Source organism: Trematomus bernacchii, unplaced genomic scaffold, assembly GCF_902827165.1.
Source record: "Trematomus bernacchii unplaced genomic scaffold, fTreBer1.1, whole genome shotgun sequence".
Classification (NCBI taxonomy): domain Eukaryota; kingdom Metazoa; phylum Chordata; class Actinopteri; order Perciformes; family Nototheniidae; genus Trematomus; species Trematomus bernacchii.
Genome location: NW_022987653.1, coordinates 3,829 through 26,483, shown reverse-complemented (window position 1 = coordinate 26,483; position 22,655 = coordinate 3,829). Strand labels below are relative to the sequence as shown.

The following is a 22,655-nucleotide window of genomic DNA, read 5'->3' as shown; positions in this document are numbered from 1 at the left end:
CCAGACAACCAAACATTGTACACAGATATATTGATGCCCAGAAAGAACCTTGAAAATAATATGTGTGTGTGCTGGTGGAAGGAGGTGTATGTGTGTGTAACAGGATCTCTGGGTCAGTGAGTTGTAAGTGAGAAGACAATATCTATATATGGGATTACTTAAGACAGTTCAAACAATACATGTTCACTAAAATACAATTCAAAATAATACATGTTTACTTCAATACAGTTTAGAACCATATCTGTTTACTTTAGTATGCAGACCAGGGGCGTCGCCTGGACCTGAAAACATTCGGGGCTTAGCCCACAGTGGCGGCGGCACTACAGTGGCATTTTTTACTGCAACACTCCCCACCTGCACACACACAATACACCCGCGACTGTTACAATGAAGGCTCGATAATCAGCTCACAGCATATAGGCAGGAGTAAAGTGGCCTCCTGTCTGGGGGGATGCTCCCCGGGGAAGATTTTTTTTAAATATTGAAGTTAAATGCATCAATCTGGTGCACTTTGAGAGCAAAATGAAGAGATCTATGGATACCTCTCTCAACACCCATATGAAGCAGAACTGTAAACAGATGTACTTTTTCTTTATGGATATTTTACTAATCACTCCCCTTTTAAACTCTATTCTTGTTTTACTGCCATATAGTATTTCATAACTGTTTTTCCTTTATTCTCTTATTTTTTTTATAACTATAATGATCATATGAAGGTGTGCCGCGGAAATAATCTTTTGAATAATTTGTGACCAAACCGTTTGAGACCCACTGAGATAACTTAGACTAAAGTTAAGTATCTAAACACTCAGAGAGTCCTTTAGCTCACCTGAGTCTCTCAGTCTGAGAGGAGAGGACTCTCCTCCAGCTTCTTGTGGAACAAACAGCTCCTTATGTCCGTTAGTGCAGCTAGCTAACCAGATGCTAACAACACGGTCCCTGCTGGCACCGGGCACCGGTCCCTCCCTCCCCTTCTCTCCCTATCACACTAAATGCGCTATTGCCACACACACACACACAGAGCCAAGCTTGAATGACACAAGCACACGTTTATTTCCATGCAACTCTCTGATTGGTCTGGTGTCATGCCTCTGTTGCATTCACAGAACACGGGAAATTACAGTGCTGCCGTCCTCTCGTGTCATGATGAGGTTCACGTAAAGCACGGTTAATGTATTATATTATTGAGGGAGAATTGTCCGGGGCTACAGAAAAAACATTCGGGGCTAAAGCCCCGGATGCCCAGGCCAGGCGACGCCACTGATGCAGACACAGAGATCCAGTTCCAGCCATCAGAGTCCCCATACTCTCCAAAGGGAGCCGGCTTGGTTTCCTGCCGAAGGAACTGGGTAATTGTCTTCTGGTCGTACTTTCCTTCCTCAACATCCATGATGTTCTTACAGCTGACGAGGGACGCCAGGTCAGCCAGTTCATATTTAAGGTGCATCAACTCCGTGATCTGCTTTGCCATATCAGTGGGTGACTTACCGCTGCGCCGGAGCTCATCCAGTACCGACCTACAGATGGCTTTCTTGCAAGTCAGTACTGCTGGCAGCAGGTTGGTGAACCTCTTGGGGAGCTTTTCCAGCCAGGATGGGTTGTCGGCATACCACCTCTTCCGGCAGACTTTGCAGCAGAGCCTTGAAGACAGCAAGTAGTACTGTCCGGTGGTGCCGACAATCACACGAGGCCTACCAACACCAGCAGAGGCAATTTGAGGCTGAGCACAGCCGTCAATACAAGTGTGTAGTGTAGTTGTTCCTCAGCCTTCCCATCAAATTGTCATTTTCTGGCTTCCAGATGAAAAAGGGATGGAGCTGAAAATACTTGGCGCAGGGAAAATCATAAACGCTGTCAATCAGCTCTGGCTGGGGAGGGCCACGCCACAATGACAGCATCTTCAGAGGGTTGCGTACAGGAACGGAGCCTGGCCAGAGCCCCATGGATTCCAGCTCCATCTTCATCCAGATCCTCTGCTGCGGCGAACAGTTCCAATGACTAACATCCTGGTTGTAGGCAGGAAGCTGAGGAGGAGGAGGAGGACAGCTGGGGACCGTTGATGGCCTGGGTAATGGCTGACCTAGGCAGACAATAAATAAAAACACATGGCAAATAATTACGATTGTGTGTGTGTGTGTGATTTTGTGAAAAATGATTTCTAGCAAGTATACATCCAAATGAGAAACATTCAAACACTTGAAGGTGCCTCAAAAATGTGATGTATTGTTATTGTTATTATTACTCACTTTGTGTTGGTGCAGCTGGTGGATGCAGTGTCGGTTGACAGGGCTCTGCAGAAATCTCAGGAGCCACTATAGAAAATATTAAAACATGTCATTATTATCAACAGTAAAATAAAGAAATAATGTTGTATGACACTTAGCATCTTCACTGTAGTCAGCAAACTGTACAAGGTGCAAATAGTCAAACATATACACACCTGGAACAGTGATGTTGGTCTCTGTTGGTGTCGGGGCGGATGGTTCCGGCATCATAAACATCAGCTCCTTTGGAAGGGGCACAAGTCTCTTTACAGGAAGAGCAGGGGCTGCATGGAGGGATGGCCAAAAGATTCATCAACATTTTGGACAGATGCACAGTGAATGTGATTCAGGGTTTAAATGTATAAACAGTAATATAATACATTACCATCTACTAGTGAAGCCTTCAGTTCATTAGAGAGGGTAGCAGATGGTACTAAAATAGAAAAGTGTGTCAGTGTATTCCAGTAGCGTGGTGTGGGGAAAAAATTAGGGGAAGCCAGTAATACGTCCTTTTTTTTTTTGGGGGGGGGGGGGGGTGTGTGGTGGTCAATGTAACGCTGCAACCAGATGAGTGATTACAGCGCCCGGTATCATTTTACACACATTTGTATCATACAGATGCAGGACTTACACACGCCTGTTATCTAACCGACAGGTCCGCACGCACTCTCCAGCCGAAACTCTAATAAGCATTCATTCACAAACTAAATCAGGAGACCTTTAACGTTTTACGTCCGATTCGCTCCTTTTTTTCTCGCTGTACACAGCTCCAGTTTGGGCATTGGCCTGTCATCAGATTTAATTTTAGTTGCTGCTGTAGCGGAATTTTAGTACAATTATTGCAGTGGTGCAGTGACGCTATCTATCTATCGATTAGATTTATGATTCGAAAATTATAAAAGTAGAGTAGACATGTGGATATTATACGGCTGAACAAAACGTGCATTTATCAAACAGGTTCGTTTTCCACTGACCTTATTTCAAGCTATTTTCCAAAATCCTATGGAGAAATCCCAGTGCTTTTTTGTCGAGGGAACGTGAGCGCAGCTTACTTCCGGGTTTTAGGACGCGTCACTGCACCACCAAGTTCATGCGATTTGATTGGATTGTGAGGCAAGGGAAGCCAGCCGCCTCTGGCTTCCCTTGGCATGGCTCTGACTAATCACAGGGTGGCAGAGGCATCACGTGAGCCTCGTTTGATTGGTCAATCCCTCAATTTTTTTTCACCAAGGGAAGCCAATTTCGGCTGGCCTCCTCTCGCAACAGTGAGTGCAATCTACTGTTTTACCATAACATCTAGAGGGGCGCTGTTTCACTCTTTGTAAAATACTCAATGAGAATGGGGGTGAGATGGGCCGGCAGCAACACACAGCAAAGAAGAATTTCCAAAACTAAACGCAGTGTTTTTATTTATTTATTAAAATTATTCTTCAATCCGAAAAAACAGGGGAAGCCTGGCTTCCCTTGGCCTCCAGGAGAAAACGCCACTGGTGTATTCATATTATGGCAATATAGAAATAAGTAATTATGTTAGTAAGACCAAACATCACCCATCTTTACTTCACCTGCTAATCTCATAAAGTGAAACACACTGTTTATCATATTAATGTTTAGAGAATACATTTCATTCATACACATGTGTTAGAAATTAAAATCAATGTTTAATAGCATAATTCAGTCTAAAACATATCGTCAGTTTAAAAGCTGTTTTATTGTGGAAAAATCCGGAAGTTCTCAGGAAATCTCAATGCCAAGCTTTTATTCTGAAAATCCTTCATATCCGGACAGTATGTAGAATGTAGCTAACAATGTGTTTTCTGAATGTAAAGTGAAAATGACATGGAGTGTTACACACCAAAACCTACGGACTTTAACACTACATCTATAGACGTCGAGATATTATTACTGCTGAATATTAAATGAAGGTACAGTTGATCGTAGAGTGTTTTCACATACGTGAGTAAGCTATGACGTCAGAGGGAGTTACCGTAAATGAGAACTGTGCCGTAGAAGTGTTTCTAGGACTTCTAAACTAACTATTACAGCTGTTTATAAGGTATTAAATAGAAAGTCATGACAGAGATAAGGAGGAGAAAAGGCTTAAGGAAGTAGGCAGGGAATACAGAATGTCGAAATCCTCTGTTTTCCGCAATGTCAAACCAAGCAGAGGAGAAGGGCGGTCCCACTATCTGCACAGCGGGAGAGAACAAGAAAAGTATAAAGAAGATCGAAAAGTACAGCCCGGTCTCTTTTCCTACGCTGCAGCTCCCTGGAGACATCACCGGCTTTGTCTCTTCCTTACCTATGCTTGTTCTTTAACCACGTTACTTAATTAAAGTACCCATTTGAACCTTTTCAGAGACTCCATTAGTCTCATTATTTTAAGTTTCTTTCCTGGGAGCGAGAAGATCACGATTTATCAACACATGCATTATTTTTGTTTGGATTAATAATGAAATAACTTGGCACACTGCAAACACATGCGTTCAAGTGTTAGTGACCACAGCAGTTTAAATGTGTACTTTTCATTCAATCCAAATAAGAAAAAAAGCAGTAACTTACCCTCAACATGACTGGTTTCAATTCATAGTCACTAGGACAACATGTAGAAGAGCAAAGACAAACAGACCAGGGGCCTCATTTATAACGCCGTGCGTAGGATTGACGTGGGAAGGTTACTTACGTAGTACAAAGCACAAAAATAGGGACATACATTTTCCGCCATTTTCCGATTCACAAAACATTGCGTACCGGCGAGGGAAGTGCGTACGGCACTTCCTACGCCGGTTTCCCTTTATAAATCCCAATCAACTAGAAATGCGGTGCAGCTTTTGCGGGCTTCCCGTCACACCCATAATTGCCCATAAATAATATTCATCAAACCGATTTCCGGCAAAAACGAACATGGCAAAGACAGAAAAAAGAGGCAAGAAAAGAAACTTTAATAACTCTGAAGTTGAAATCCTTGTCAGAGAAGTAGAGACGAGGCAAAACATTTTGTTTGGTGGCCATAGTATTGGCGTAACGAATGCCAAAAAGGCAAGAGAGTGGCAGCATGTGGCAGATGCTGTGAACTCTGCATCAGCACAGGGTCGCACTGTCGCTGAACTTAAAAAGAAGTGGTCCGACATTAAGGTGGACGCCAAAAAACGCCTGGCCTCTGTTGGAGCAGAACACCTATTGTGGTGGCTGATAGCCACCCCCTCTGCTACGCGCCGTTCGTTGGATGAGGCTGAAATCTCTATTAAAATAAAGAAAGGAATTGAAAACACCGGAATCAAAAGTTATAACAATTATCTGAGTTTACTTCTGGTAGGAAACCAAACACATATACAGATGCAGCGTCTTATTTTGGACAGTTTAAAGTGCGAGGGTCGTGATCGGTTCATGCACGTTCCGTGATGGCCGGCCGGCCCCCAGTCAGACTTGATACCGCCCCCATGATAAATACATTTAATTATTGTGAAGCCAGCTGCAATGGATCATTGATCCACCAGGGGGTGCAGTGGAGTTCCACACTGGAGTCATGTGAAATCAACTTCTAAATAATAGATGTTGTTTAGTCGGAAAAAACGAACGAGCCGGCTCTCCCGATTTTTAATCCTAATTTAATCATCATCATTGATGTTTATGTTCGCCGAATTGACATGAAATCACTGACAAATATGAATATTCTGTATTCAACTTCATTGAAACGATCAGGATGGGTGTTATTTTTCCCCACAATGACCAAGTCGCTGCAAATGATCCCATGTATTACATGTACATGGCCACATTCTCAACAAAGTTACGTAACGAAACATTCTGTATTCCTTGCTTACTTTTTATTTAATGCTTTATAACAGCTGGAATAGTTCGTTTAGAACAGGCACCTCACTCGCAATCTGCTCCTCCGCAACGCCTACCACCTACCTCCGGCTGAAATTATGAATGTACAGTAAGGCATAGTAATCATAGATAACACGGCAGGGTCCGTTACAGTTTGTTTTCATCTGATTTCAAATATTTCAAATGTCTGAAGTTAATAAATACATTCTCAGTGTTCAAGTCAATAATAGTCATATAAGAAAAGTACTGATCTAATAACAGAGATTTTATAAGGACTTTTCAATGTTCGACATCGCTCATGTGAAATACAGTAAACTGGATGTTGTGGTGCCGAGAGGCGGGGTATCAAAAGTACAAGCTAAACTTTTATTTAGCATCTGAACACACTTGTAAACAACGTGATGCCCGGGAAGCGAAGACCCGGCGGAAACAGCTGGTCTGGTTCACTAAAATGTCCGTGTACAGTATATCTGGTACTAATGTATAGCGGATCTTTGTTAAGATCCATATGTCACGGATAGAACTATATATTGAGCTTTAAAACAAATGATATATATTATAATAAAATAAACACCGGCTGTTGTTATGCCTGCTATAACGTTTACTTTCTCCGTTCTCCGCTTAAGTAATTATTACTTCCTGGTTAGCTTTCCGCTCGAAATTTAAATCTGAAAATGGCAAAAATAACGGAGAAAAAAACGTTCACAGAGAAGACGACAACAATTGTCACTTGCACTTGTCATTTAGCATCTGAACACACTTGTAAACAACGTGATGCCCGGGAAGCGAAGACCCGGCGGAAACAGCTGGTCTGGTTCACTAAAATGTCCGTGTACAGTATATCTGGTACTAATGTATAGCGGATCTTTGTTAAGATCCATATGTCACGGATAGAAACTATATATTGAGCTTTAAAACAAATGATATATATTATAATAAAATAAACACCGGCTGTTGTTATGCCTGCTGTAACGTTTACTTTCTCCGTTCTCCGCTTAAGTAATTATTACTTCCTGGTTAGCTTTCCGCTCGAAATTTAAATCTGAAAATGGCAAAATAACGGAGAAAAAAACGTTCACAGAGAAGACGACAACAATTGTCACTTGCACTTGTCATTTAGCATCTGAACACACTTGTAAACAACGTGATGCCCGGGAAGCGAAGACCCGGCGGAAACAGCTGGTCTGGTTCACTAAAATGTCCGTGTACAGTATATCTGGTACTAATGTATAGCGGATCTTTGTTAAGATCCATATGTCACGGATAGATATTATATATAGAGATGGGATGGCAGAAGGTGCTATATATATATATATAATTCCAAAGCTGGTAAAGACCTTTCAAATTTAGCAATAATAGTCATATAAGAAAAGTACTGATTTGTTCTTGAATCAACTTTTTTATGGAAAATGTTTTATGTAATTTTATTTCATTTTAAATCAAATGAAAGACATTCACAGTTAATGTAATTAGATATACATTATTAATGCCATACGTTTTTAAATGTAATTAGATATACATTATTAATGCCATACATTTTTGCATAAATATTTATTCAGTATGATAGCTGTCTAACAGAAGTTAAATCCATTTCTCACTTATTCTGACAATGTACTTAACCCCAAATAAAAGAACCCAATAAAAATAGTTGTTAAATAATAGTGAAGTCACGTTGTAATAACAATAACTCATCTCTCTCGGTTTTTTTTGTTTTCTTTGTGTGCTTTGCCAAAAGCCACTGTGTCAAGTGTCCTAGTTGGGTTGCCGTACGGAGTTGAGCAATATGCACATGCGCAGTACCGATCGGGCAGGTGGACGGATCGGGTAGTGACAACTGCAACCCAACTAGGACACTTGACGTCTCGACCGTCTAGGCGGCTGGCCAATATGCGAATATGCATTGCGCATGCACGAGTCTTATGATCTTATTAGGTGAGTTAGGTGAGTTAATTATTAGTTGTTAGTTAATTAGGTGAGTCTTATTAGGATATTAATGCCATACATTTTTGCATACATATGTATTCAGTATGATAGCTGTTGTTAGAAATTAAAATCAATGTTAAACAGCATAATTCAGTCTAAAACATATCGTCAGTTTAAAGCTGTTTTATTGTGGAAAAGCCCGGAAGTTCTCAGGAAATCAATGCCAAGCTTTTATTCTGAAAAATCCTTTATCCGGTTAGCTTGTGACTAATGTTGCGTTTTCTGAATGTAAAGTGAAAATGACTTGGAGTGTTACACACAAACGTACGGACTTTAACACTACATCGATAGACGTTAAGATATTATTACTGCTGAATATTAAATGAAGGTCTAGTTGATCGTAGTGTTTACAGATACGTGAGAAGCTATGACGTCAGAGGGAATTTCCGTAAAATAAGAACTGTGCCGGAGCGGAACCACTAGGACTTCTAAACTAAGTATTACAGCTGTTTATAAGGTATTAAATAGAAAGTCATGACAGAGATAATGAGGAGAAAATGCTTAAGGAAGTAGGCAGAGAATATCAATGTCGAAATCATCTGTGCTCTCGCGATATCGAACCGGCAAATGAGTAGGGGGCCACCCACTATTTGCACAGCGGGGGACAACGAGACGTGGATAAAAAGGCAGGACGAAAGATAACTCAGTCTCTTCCCTTCGCTGCAGCCTCCCTCAAGACAACACCGGCTTTGTCTCTCCATTCACCATGCTTGTTCTTTAACCACGTTACTTAATTAAACTACCCATTTGAACCTTTTCAGAGACTCCATTAGTCTCGTTATTTTAAGTTTCTTTCCTGGGAGCGAGAAGATCACAATTATCAACACTGTCTAACAGAAGTTAAATCCATTTCTCACTTATTCTGACAATGTACTTAACCCCAAATAAAAGAACCCAATTGGCGGACCATCTCGCACATGCGCAGTACCGATCGGGCAGGCGAACGGATCGGGTAGTGACAGCTACTTATTTGCCCTAAACTTCTGCTCTCAGACATAGTTAATTATTAAGTTATTACCTTATCCGATAATAATCCAATGCAGAGGCAATAATGTTATATAAAACATTATTTATATATATAGTCTTAAAGTTACAACCGGCCCTTTGAGTGCAACCTTAATGCTGATGTGGCCCGCGATGAAATTGAGTTTGACACCCCCTGCTCTAGGTAAGGGAAATGTGAACATGGAGGTGTAAATATGCGGTTGCAGGTCAACACAAGACAACACATTAACTATTTAAATGGTCATAAGACATACACTGAGCACTTCCTTGGCATCAAGGTAATCACTAGAGAGATTCTCACTTGAGGAATCTTAACCTGAGCCACAATAAATTGTCTATAAATAGATTCCCAACATCTCAGTTGTATTAAAAATGAATAAGGCCATCTTCACGAAAAGTTCAAAAGCAGCCCCCTTGCCATTCTGTCTAATGTTGTGCGACGGGGGAGGGGGGAGAGAGTTAGACGCTCGTGAATCTTACTGAGAACGTATGTTTCCTCTGACTGCTTATGCCAAAAGCAACGACAAATTATCTGTTTTAAATACCTTTTTAGACCGTAAACTTTAGAATGAAATGTAATACCGGTTAGTTTTTTGTGTTCATACTGACAGAAGAAGAAATAAATTAAGTATGAATGAGAATAAGGCACAATGTCCATAATGCATCTTGTGACATGCGCACTGAAGAGACTTGCAATTATTTGAAATTATTTGCCCTAAACTTCTGCTCTCAGACATAGTTAATTATTAAGTTATTACCTTATCCGATAATAATCCAATGCAGAGGCAATAATGTTATATAAAACATTATTTATATATATAGTCTTAAAGTTACAACCGGCCCAACATCTCAGTTGTATTAAAAATGAATAAGGCCATCTTCACGAAAAGTTCAAAAGGGGGAGGGGGGAGAGAGTTAGACGCTCGTGAATCTTACTGAGAACGTTATGTTTCCTCTGACTGCTTATGCACAGTGATCTGCTATTTTAAAGTAAATTCAACACATATCGACCCTAAATATAGCATATATTAAGAACGAGAAAGTGTTAACATCGTTTTTTGTAAACATATGTCCAATGTGCGAGGGTGATGACATCAGAGCATCGTCCTATGGGCTTAGCCCCGGACAGGTACAACAGGTATTCACTCAGAGGGGGGTAGTTACCATTTACATGTCAAAAAGCAACAAACAGTGAGTGGGCGGGTGGGGGATGGTGAACGTTTACATTTATTTACGTTTACATTTATCTACAGAATACTATCTACTATCTACATTTATCTACAGAATACTATTTAGTTTATTAACCCTTGTGCCCTCCTCGGGCATTTTTGTACATTTTTCCTGACTTTTTTTTTTGATTTGGTGATCATCCACCATCACAGGGGGCTTTCTTCTCACAATCTGTGAGGACACCCTGGTTTTCCCCAGCTCCTGGGAGAACGACCTCCGTTCTTCTCTGTCCCCTCACTGTGGACGGGACCCTCAGTGTCCTCTCCACTTTCAGATGAAGGGTCAGAGGAACTCAAAGAAATGCTGGACTCCAGAAAGCATTCAGTGTCAGACCCCAGCTCGAACCTTGTGTCTTCTTCAGATGAGTCCTGCAGCTCGCTGGCAGAAGAAGGCTACAAGATTATTTCTGAAGTCTCCTCTGCACTGACATGCTTCTTCATTTGAGTTCCTTCTCTTTGCTCCAGGTCTTTCTCCTTCTCTGCTCACTAATGAAATAAGCCCTTGGTCAAACTGCATGTTTATCTTTCGTAGCCAGGTGCATAAACACACTAACAGTTGTTTTTTGTTTTTGAGTAATCAAGCAGCTCTTCAAAGACACATCAAACACATCCCTCAAAAGATGGCCTTTTGTTCCCATGAAATGATCTGTGCATGCTTACAGATTCTCACACACACACACGGAGAGGGAGGAGAGGTGTGTGCTGGTTGTGCACAGGCCTAAAAAATGGTTGTTCTATCACCTGAGAGCACCAGGTCACATGCTGCAGGACCTGCTGGTCTGCTGCTGGAAATGACACACACACACACACGCACACACACACACACACACGCACACGCACACGCACACGCACAAACACACGCACACGCATACGCACACACATACATACATACATACATACATACATACACCACTCTCGGGTACACCACTCTCGGGGCCCCCTGGTAGTCACACGGCTCCATAATATAACTGGCAAAAATGTAAGAATTTCATGTATCGGCCTACAGTGGGAAAATGGTTTAATCTGTTGGAATAGAGTAGAAATATCAAATATCACTACTTTTCTTCTAAATGAAATGCTGACATTACAAAATGCATGGTTTTATACTGCAATGGCAGTGAGATCAACAAATGTGGTCTGAATGGAAGTCAATGAGGCATTTTTGAGAGAAATTAAATAATTCAAATAATTAAACAGGCATTTAAAGGGTTAAAATCCAGATAATTATTGAATGTTTGCTAGTTCTGAGTACGTTAGAAGTTGTTTATGTGATTCATGAAACAAAAAGTAGAAAGAAATATTGATATATGATGATTTAATAGAAGTTATTATGGGCGTGTACATTTTTGCCACGAAGGGGTCCAGAGGTAGTATCTGACACTACGTAAAAAATAATAATGCAGTCAAATTAATTTTGTTGCTAATCTTTGACACATCCAAGACTCTAATAACCACCAAAGTTCCATCCCTCTACTAATTATTATATTGAAAAATAATTATGTTTTGTGTTTTTTCGTAAGAAAAAATGAAATAATTAAAATAATGAAACAGGCGTTTAAAGGGTTAAAATCCTGACAATGATTGAATGTTTGGTAGTTTTGAGTACGTTAGAAGTTGTATATGTGATTCATGAAACAAAAAGTAGAAAGAAATATTGATGTATGATGATTTAATAGCAGTTATTATGGGCGTGTACATTTTTGCCACGAAGGGGTCCAGAGGTAGTATCTGACACTACGTAAAAAATAATAATGCAGTCGAATCAATTTTATTGCTAATCTTTGACACATCCAAGACTCTAATAACCACCAAAGTTTCATCCCTCTACTAATTATTATATTGAAAAAAATTCATTTTTTGTGTTTTTTGTCATAAATAATGAAATAATTCAGTTAATTAAACAGGCATTTAAAGGGTTAAAATCCTGAAAATGATTGAATGTTTGGTAGTTTTGAGTACGTTATAAGTTGTTTAAGTGATTCATGAAAAAAAAAGTAGAAAGAAATGTTGATGTATGATGATTTAATAGCAGTTATTATGGGCGTGTACATTTTTGCCACGAAGGGGTCGAAAGGTTGAAAATTCGAGGAGGGCACAAGGGTTAAGAAATACATATTTGTAGCTTTTTTTTATCTGCAGTAGGAAATGCAGAGAGTAGCGACAGGGCTGGTCCAACCTGATCTGTAAAGTGATCTAACTAAGTGCTATTGAATGGGGGGCTTATATGCATTTGAAAAGCAATATAAATCACACAGTTCGTATACAATAGGCATTAAAAGCACCATCGATAACCATTGCCCTTCTCCTATTCAAACCAAAAGAGAAAATGCAGATATTACACTCTGAAAAGAAAGGGTAGACATATCTGTACTCTTAGTGCCAAGTAGCTAAGCTATTCATTCGCAGAAATGTAAAGTGGTCTATCTAAGTTCTATTCATATTCTTGACGGGAAGAGTTAGTATACAATAGAGTTAGAGTTAGTATACTTTAAAAGCCTTCTCCAAATCAAACCAAGATATCTTGGGTATTCACTCAGAGGGGGGTCGGTGAACCGGGCAGAGTTTTTCGCCGGTCAACGTGTGTGAAAGTTTAAAGTTCAATCTTCCTTATTGAGCTTTATAACAAATGAATAACGACTATATATTATAATAAAACTATATATTGAGCTTTAAAACAAATGATATATATTATAATAAAATAAACACGGGCTGTTGTTATGCCTGCTGTAACGTTTACTTTCTCCGTTCTCCGCTTAAGTAATTATTACTTCCTGGTTAGCTTTCCGCTCGAAATTTAAATCTGAAAATGGCAAAATAACGGAGAAAAAAAACGTTCACAGAGAAGACGACAACAATTGTCACTTGCACTTGTCATTTAGCATCTGAACACACTTGTAAACAACGTGATGCCCGGGAAGCGAAGACCCGGCGGAAACAGCTGGTCTGGTTCACTAAAATGTCCGTGTACAGTATATCTGGTACTAATGTATAGCGGATCTTTGTTAAGATCCATATGTCAGTAGAGATGGGATGGCAGAAGGTGCTATATATATATATATATATATATATATATATATATATATATATATATATATATAATTCCAAAGCTGGTAAAGACCTTTCAAATTTAGCAATAATAGTCATATAAGAAAAGTACTGATTTGTTCTTGAATCAACTTTTTTATGGAAAATGTTTTATGTAATTTTATTTCATTTTAAATCAAATGAAAGACATTCACAGTTAATGTAATTAGATATACATTATTAATGCCATACATTTTTAAATGTAATTAGATATACATTATTAATGCCATACATTTTTGCATAAATATTTATTCAGTATGATAGCTGTCTAACAGAAGTTAAATCCATTTCTCACTTATTCTGACAATGTACTTAACTCCAAATAAAAGAACCCAATAAAAATAGTTGTTAAATAATAGTGAAGTCACGTTGTAATAACAATAACTCATCTCTCTCGGGTTTTTTTGTTTTCTTTGTGTGCTTTGCCAAAAGCCACTGTGTCAAGTGTCCTAGTTGGGTTACCGTAACGAACAGCAGCAGGCTCTCGATTTTTAATCCTAATTTAATCGTTTATGTTCGCCGAATTGACATGAAATCACTGACAAATATGAATATACTGTATTCAACTTCATTAAAATGTTATTAACGTGCCTAACTTCGTGTCTCGCCTTAATTAGATGTTTGATAAGTGCAGATCACATAGTAAAACACGTACACAGATACATTATTTTGTATTTTTATTAAATTCGACAATGTCAATTTCACTTTCCACTATGTCCACCGTTGTTTTTCACAACCAATGGCAGAACTTTATTGAGGCCTGTAATTAGTCAACTACAGGTCTCTTGAGTCAGTCTTTTTCTTCCAAAAAGCTTGTGACAAGATGTTATTGCTCTTGGGGCATTAAAAACAAGATTTTAACTTTAGTTTTTTATATAATATCTGCATTTTCTATTGTGAAAAACTAAGTCTTAGTTATTTAATATATAGCGCCATCTCCTGGTTAAACCCTGAAATTGGAGAATAGTGGGAGGGCCTAACATTTCTGAATACTGGTCTTTGGCAGGCAACTGGCTGGCAACTGACTGGCAGTCGGCAGGAAGCTGTATGCTGGGGTCCAAAATAAGAGGCTCCATCTGTACAAGTTATACAGAGTACTCCGGACTTCAGGTTTGTGATGCGATGCGGACACAGATGTCGGGACCTGCCACTCACCAAACCAAAAAGCATTTTTACATACAAAAACATCAGTATTCATATCCTTATTTTGGGGCGGAGATGTGTTGACTTTCCCCTACCCCTTTTATTCCCAAGCGAATGAGAGAGTCCGTGAGGAGGAGCTGTCTAAGCTGCTCACCTCCCCCAAGTGTTTTTACTGGCTGAATTCACTTCTGGTCGGGTTCAATAGTTCTGACCAGAACGAGAAATTCCAAAGTTTCACAAGGTCAAAAGTCAACCCTTATCTCCGTCCCAATCTTAACTCCATTCCTTTCCCATGAGAGTTTTTCACATAAACTATCCTTTTTCAGACATTTAAACCTTTCTGCACATATTTAAGGAGGTCTTTAACGACTTTAAAAACAACATCTGTTGTGGAGGGGTGAAAAGGAGCGGTGTAATGATGTCTTTAATGACCTTAAAACCAACATCTGTTTTTAGGGGTGAAAAGGCCAAGTGTGTGTGTGAAACAGAATCCCTGGGTCAGTGAGTTTGAAAGTAAGAATATCATTTCTATATATATGATTACCCAAAACCGTTGTGATTACCTATAACAGTTGTGATTACTTAAAACAGTTCAAACAATACATGTTCACTAAAATACAATTCAAAATAATACATGTTTACTTCAATACAGTGTAGAATCATATCTTTTTACTTCACCTCACACAGGCAGAGTGTGTGCCACGGGAGGGGGAACGGGGGCACCGGAGCTCACCCCTATGGATGAAAGGCTGGCCGGTATAATCGGCGAATCCCTGCTGAGTGGAGTGGTGACGGAGGCAGATGGGGACACCGATGTTAAGTGTCCACCGGATGAACCAGGTAACCACATTTATATACCCGTGTTTGAAATTAGAGTAAACCAAATGCATTCAAGTTGTGTGATATCTGCTGGTAGCCGATGTAAAGAAAACAATAAGTCCATGTAGAAAAACAAATCATAACTTTATTTAGAAAAACAAATCATAACTTTATTAACAAAATCATTTGTTATAGATGCTGGTTCCAGCGGGGTAGGGGGACAGTGTACCGAGGAACCTCGTGTCTCGAGCCCCGGCGTCTCCACGGCACCTCCGGCGCCGAGCCCTGGCGTCTCCACGGCACCTCCTGCGCCGAGCCCCGGCGTCTCCACGGCACCTCCGGCGCCGAGCCCCGGCGTCTCCACGGCACCTCCTGCGCAGCCCTCCAGCAGCGGCCGTGTCCTCACGGATGCAGTCCTGCAGATGCAGAGGGACGCAATTGCTGCAATACACGAGGTTGCAAGACAGCTGGGACAAATTCATCATGTGCTGGCTGAAATAAGCACTTCTTTAAAAGATTTGGCCAATAAATAAGTTGTTTCCATACCTTGTTTTGTCTGTTTTACAAGTGACGCATCACATCCAGACGCTGTTGCAGTCCACCAGGGTTTCTCGCCCATGCCTGGGGAAGGGGGTCGGGCTCGTCTTGGGCACAAGCAGCCTCAGGGGGTAATGGGACATTGTTCAGCAGTGCCAAATTGTGAAGCACAGCACACGCCCTCACAATTTGGCACACCTTGTCAGGCTTGTAACACAGTTTGCCTCCTGTGGCATCGAGGCAGCGCCATCTGCCCTTTAGCAGCCCTATGGTGCGCTCTACCACAGCTCGTGCCTGGCTGTGGAGAGTATTATATTGTCTCTCCTCTGCGCTCTGCGGATTGTGGAATGGGGTGAGCAGCCACCGCTTGAGGGAGAAGGGTCTAGCTGCGGCCGCGGCCAGTACACGACACTACACGACACGCCCCCTACACGACACGCCCACCCAGGGTTCCTGCAGGTTTCGCCAACTCAAATTTAAGACTTTTTAAGACCTTTTTAAGACCACTTTGAATAGAATTTAAGACCTATTTCACGGCAAGAAAGTATGAAGGAAAATTGCTATGAAAGAAGAAATACGTCCCATAAATGTATTCATGTTCAACATAAGAACAATGACTGAACATAACAGCATAACCGTACAGAACTGTGTTAGCGTGTTAGACAAAAAGTGTGTATGTGTGTGTGTCTCTGTGTGTGTGTGTGTGTGTGTGTGTGTGTGTGTGTGGGCTGTGCAATTAATCATATTTTAATCGCAATTACGAAACAACATAATCGATTATTTTGCTTTGCTAGGTTGTGACAGTGCACTACAACATATTTGTTGATCTTGTTTATTGGTATTTATTATTTTTGATATTATTTATTTAAATGTATCATTTATTTAATTTATTTTTTCAGTTGAATTATACGTTCAGGGTAATCAACAGTTAAAAAGATACTGTCCAAATTATTATTTGTTTTAAAGTTCAATAAATGGATGTTTTCAAAGTCAATTAATAATTGTATTTAATAATTGTGATATCAATTATTGACCAAAATAATCGTGATTATGATGTTTGCCATAATCGAGCAGCCCTAGTGTGTGTGTGTGTGTGTGTGTGTGTGTGTGTGTGTGTGTGTGTGGTGTGTGTGTGTGTGTGTGTGTGTGTGTGTGTGTGTGTGTGTGTGTGTGTGTGTGTGTGTGTGTGTGTGTGTGTGTGTGTGTGTGTGTGTGTGTGTGTGTGTGTGTGTGTGTGTGTGTGTGAGAGAGAGAGAGAGACAAGAGCTATATTCAGAGCTTTGCTGCCTTGGCTACAATCTTTCATCGTTGCTGTTGTATGATTGGTGTTTAACTACGGCATTTAGCGTCTACAGCACCTCCGCTTTTAGGGTTGACGTAGACCCAAACGTTGCCCGGAGGTCCCAATGTGTTGTTGCGGGAGCTGCTGCACTAGCTAACGCTGCACTAGCTAACGCTACATTAGCCAAACAAACGCTAATTTATTTTGCAAAAGGTGCAGCGGGCTTTAAACACGTTCCCCTCCCCTGGTTTCAACCAAGCACTAAATTCGATGTTTTCCAACCAATAACGGTTGAACTTACACTTCCCCATATTTATTCGAAGATACATGAGTTTCTGTCTGCCGCTAGCTGAAGCTTGGTTGCTAGGTTACTAGCTGGGTGTTCTCCAATAAGGGGCCGGCGGAAACAAAGTTAGTGATTACTGGTTCCATGTTGATTTATTTCAATACAAATTGTTGGGGGGAACTGAAAGGCTATTACCATACTGGTTACTTTGCAGCCCGGACATTTCCCCCAAAACACATTTAGACGCTATCGCAACACAGAAGTACCTTTCAAATCCGATCATTTTTAAGACCTTCTAAATCATATTTAAGACCTTTCTTATTTTTTTGGCCATATTTAAGACCTTTTTAAGGCCTTAAATTCATATTATCAAATTTAAGACTTTTTAAGACTTTTTAAGACCCCGCGGGAACCCTGCGCCCACCTGACACGACACTACGGTGGCTGAGAGACATTACCGTACATGGCAGATTAAAAGCGAATTGACGACACTGACGCTGACGCAAGGATATTTAAGGAGACATGAGGTTTACAGAGAACAGACAAACAATATGGCGCACCGAGTACAGGTAATTAACGTATTGTGGTTTTAGATATAATTACATACTATTTAGGTTCTCGTTTGTTTGTCGATGTGGCTGTTTAGCGCAGTGTAATTGTGTTTATTTTGCTAATTTGTATTTTAAATATTAAATGTAAAGGAATGGAATACATATATATCTTAGCTCTTAGCTTGACATGCTCGACGTTCAGTTAGCATATATGCTAACTGAACATGCTCGTTCAGTTAGCATGTCAAACTAAGAGCTAAGATATATGTATATATTTTAGCTTGACAGATGGAACAATGCATGTCCTCGCATTTTTACAAGAATCTGATTTTGTGTAAGTTTTAAATATTCATTGAAGGTGTCTTTCACATTTGAATGTTTTAAAAAAAAAAACATGTATTAGCTGCTATACTGACATGCACATATGTATAATTATATTAAGTGTGGTTTAAAGTTAAATGATATATAGTTATTGGGTAGAGCCAAGTAACCCAGGTGGATGCAATCAGGCCTGTTTTTAGATGGGGTTTGTGGCCATGCTGTAGGCCTGACATTTAAACCATAGACTGTATATATAAAGATTTAAACTAGCTGAAGGGCTTTCTGTTCGAACCACAGTGACATCTAGAGGTTGTTTTGTGCATAACATGTCAACCAAAAGGGTAGAGCTGGCTGAATCAGATGGAGTTAAACTTTTTTTTTTTTCAACAAGATATCAAGACACAAAATGTGCTCTACCAATTTAAATAGGCTTTAACCTCCTGCAGGTCAATCCTGGCTGCTTACATTTTTATTTAAAATCATGTTGATTTTACTGTTGGGATCAATTTAAAAGGTTATTTTTTTTTTTTTAATCAGACCAGCTTGAATAGTGCCCCTCTGATTTTCCACATGATGTTCTGTTCAATAAATGTGCATTGAGGAAAACGGTATCAGTGTCTTATTGTATATTCATCACAGTGAATGCTGAACTTGCCGGACCATATACTGTAGTTGAAAGTACACAATGAAACACTGGCTTGCTTGTATCAAATCAATACAATTCCCACATGCCCTACCCCGGAACCTGCGGTCTTCAGACTCTGGCCCCCCGCACCAACCTGCGATCCTTCGGGGACAGAGCCTTCAGTATGGCAGCCCCCACTCTCTGGAACGCTCTCCCTGCGGAGATCTGCAACATCCCCACGCTTGACGCCTTCAAAAGGGCCCTCAAGTCTGCCAAGGTCTTTGGCCCCAAATCTATTTGTTTTGTCTGTCTAACTGTTCGTCTGACTGCCTTTTGTTATGTTTGTTTCTACTCCTGTTATTTTTAAAGCGACCTTGGGTCTCATGAAAGGCGCTATATAAATCCAAGTTATTATTAATACATCATTGGAACGGTAAGAATCTCAGCTACAACACTGACTAAAGCCTTCCCATCTCCAGTATGCCTACATGACAAGCATTTTTATAATATACAGTAAACATATCTTTGACTTATTGCAAAATTATAAAATGAAATTCACCCCTGCTGTCATTCTGGCTTTGACTGTTCAAATGAGATGTCAACCATCAAAATGGGATAAGGGGTTCCAGAAATATCACTGTGCAAAACTGGGGTTACGTATTGTAACCCAGCTTCTATGAGTATAGGCGCAGCCCTCTAAGGCTATCGCTATTGGGTAATCCCACTGCGCATGCGCAGCACTGACAGACTTAATCCACGCCCACCTATGACGTGGGCCCCACCTACGGTCTCACTTCCGTATAAATAGGAAGTATGCCCGTCAATCTGCTCCCACACAAACAGCTTTTCTTCAGCTATTCGCGGAGCCAGTGGGGCCCGAACCTTAGAGGGCTGCGCCTATACTCATAGAAGCTGGGTTACAATACGTAACCCCAGTTCTATTTCGTATAAGGCTTCGCCCTCTAAGGCTATCGCTATTGGGTTAAGGGCGAAGCGATGTAGTCCACGCCCCACTGGTCCGTCCGTTACCAGAAGTACAAAAACACATCTACTCAATTAATAACCCATGCGTAAAGGAGCATCACAGTCCCTGGAAATATAGCATTTAAAAAGTAGAGATACAAAAATCCCACTTGTTAAAACGATAAAAGAGGGGAAAAAGGGGCAGCTCTCTCAGTGCCGACAGGTAGGAGAGAGGGCACACCGTTCAGTCTCTGACATTACTCAATCTGACAGGACACTGAGTACTGAATGAGTAAGAGAGGAATGGGAGACATCCCTCAAATAAAAACGAATAAAAGAACAGGGGGAAGACCAAGATGCCGCACTGCAAATGTCTTCCACTGTCATTCCTCCGTGCAAAGCCGTAGAGGTTGAAATTCCTCTGATGCTGTGCGCTTTGATGTTTTCCGGGGGATCCTCCCCAGAGGAGACATACGCCTGTGACACAGCCTCACACAACCAGTGTGACAGGCGCTGTGCAGACAGAGGCTGCCCTATTGAGTGCTCTCTGTGATGCACAAACAGGCGCTGGGACCTACGCAATGTGGCTGTGCGTGCAATATAGCATGACAGCGCACGTACGGGACAGAGGAGATGAGATGTGGCTTCTTCCTCCGATGAGTGAGGAGGAGGGAAGAAACCATCCAAAGTTATCACTCTCAATCTAAAAGAGCTTGTGATAACCTTTGGCATAAAAGCCGGGTTAGGGCGCAAAACAGCTGAGCTGCCATCTCCTTGGATCTGGAGGCATGACGGAGCCACAGAGAGAGCAGACAAATCACTCGCCCTTTTAGCTGATGTTAGGGCCAAGAGCAGAGCTACTTTGGCTGACAAGAACTTCAGGGGGACCTGATTTAAAGGTTCGAATGGAGCTTTACTCAGTGCGCGTAACACCAACGCCAAATCCCATTGAGGCGCCAAAGCGCGTGACACCAGTCTGAGTCTCTGTACTCCCCGTAGAAAGCGTGTTGTCAGAGGGTGACTAAACACCGTACTGACACCAAACCCTACGTGGCAAGATGAGATGGCAGCAGCGTACGTTTTGACCGTGCTATAAGCCAAATTCCTGTCTAGTAAGGTCTGGAGGAACGACAGCACGTGAGGCAGGGGGCACGTAACGGGGTCCAGGCTTTTCCCTACACACCAGCGCTGGAACGCTGCCCATTTGGCTGTGTAGGATGCTCTGGTGGACGCCGCCCTTGAACCCTGAATGGTACTGATAACATTTTTAGAGAGGCCCATCCCCTCTAAATGTTCCCGTTCAGGGGCCATGCCCACAAACGGTGGCCCAATACTGGGTGACCGCTGATCGCTCCCTCCACCTGGGAGAGAGCGTCCCTGCGCCACGGAATTTCCCACGGCCTCCCTGACAGCATCCGCTGTAGGCATGGAAACCAGGACGCTTCCGTGCGTTCCGGTGCTATTAAAATCGCTGTCAGTCTCTCCTCCTGCACTCGGTCCAGGAACCGAGGGATCAGAGGGACTGGTGGGAAAGCGTATAACAACACCTTTGGCCACGGCCTGTGTGCGAACGCGTCCACGCCCAGGGGGGGGGTGGTCCTGCGTTCTCAGGGAGAACCAGAGGGCACACTGCGCGTTCTCGCGTGCAGCGAACAGATCCACCTCCGCTCTCCCGAACCTGCTCCATACCTGGGAGACCAATTCGGGGTGGAGGCTCCAGTCCCCTTGGCGAGGACCTCCTCTGGACATGAGGTCCGCCCCTCTGTTCAACACGCCGGGAATATACACCGCTCTGATAGAGAGTACGTGTGTTTGCGCCCAGCACAGCAGCCGCCTGGCTGTGCTCAGCAGCTGCGCTGATCGTACGCCTCCCTGGCGATTTATGTATGCCACCGCTGCTCTGTTGTCTGTCCGAATCAACACATGTTGATTGAACAGCAACGGGGCGAAGTGGTGGATTACTGGATGTGAGCCGGCCACTGTCCCCCCCACTGCCTGCGACATGAACGTTCCTCCCCAGCCTGCGAGAGATGCGTCTGTGAACACCGCTGTGTGTGACGTCACTCTGCCCAGGGGAACCCCCACTGACAGGACGTGGAGATTTTTCCAATAGGCTAAATCCAAACCCACGGAAGGGGGAATGTACACCATGCGTCTCTTCTGCCGCACGGGGTCGATGTGCAGGCGAATAAACTACCTCTGGAGTCTCCTCATGTGAAGGAGTCCCAGAGGGATCACCACGTGACCAGCTGACATCATGCCCAACAGCTGCATCACGGAGAGGGCTATCACCACCCTGCGAGGTGTGACGCGTTGGAGGAGAGCTGTCACTTTCTCCACTCTCTGCTGTGAGAGTCGCGCTCTCATGAGGGCTGAGTTCAATTCCACTCCCAGATAAACGATAACCTGGGAGGGAAGAGGACAGCTCTTCTTCCAGTTGACAATGAAACCCAGGCTTGACAGATGAGATACGAGCTGTACCGTCTGTAAAGCAGCCTCCTCCTTGGATCGAGCCAGCAACAGCAGGTCGTCCAGATAAAATAACACCCTCATCCCTCCTCTGTGAAGCGGCTCCAGAGCCGTCTCCACACACTTTGAAAAAGTGCGAGGAGCCAGGGAGTATCCGAACGGCAGTCGATTGAACTGGTACGAAATTCCCTGGAAAGAAAAACGCAGGAATTTCCTGTGTTCCGGGATTATGGTTATGTGGAAGTAGGCATCCTTCAGGTCTATTG

General features: G+C 42.0%; 1 protein-coding gene and 1 long non-coding RNA gene across 2 annotated transcripts; both read right to left on the bottom strand.

Moving 5' to 3' along the window:
* Positions 1-2,018: 2,018 nt before the first annotated feature.
* On the bottom strand, positions 2,019-2,512 carry LOC117486432. Its single transcript, XR_004556274.1, has 3 exons — positions 2,441-2,512; positions 2,247-2,312; positions 2,019-2,080 (listed from the first exon to the last, which is right to left on the bottom strand). It is a non-coding gene; the product is annotated as an uncharacterized LOC117486432 (long non-coding RNA).
* A 17,641-nt stretch (positions 2,513-20,153) lies between these two features.
* LOC117486430 lies at positions 20,154-21,924 on the bottom strand. Its single transcript, XM_034134862.1, has one exon. It carries the CDS (start codon positions 21,922-21,924, stop codon positions 20,182-20,184), a length of 1,743 nt encoding a protein of 580 aa, XP_033990753.1. The 3' UTR covers positions 20,154-20,181.
* Positions 21,925-22,655: the final 731 nt, after the last annotated feature.

What these genes read in the sequence shown, in the direction of transcription:
- LOC117486430 (XM_034134862.1), bottom strand. Translation starts at nt 21,924, where the DNA reads ATGTCGCAGGCAGTGGGGGGGACAGTGGCCGGCTCACATCCAGTAATC.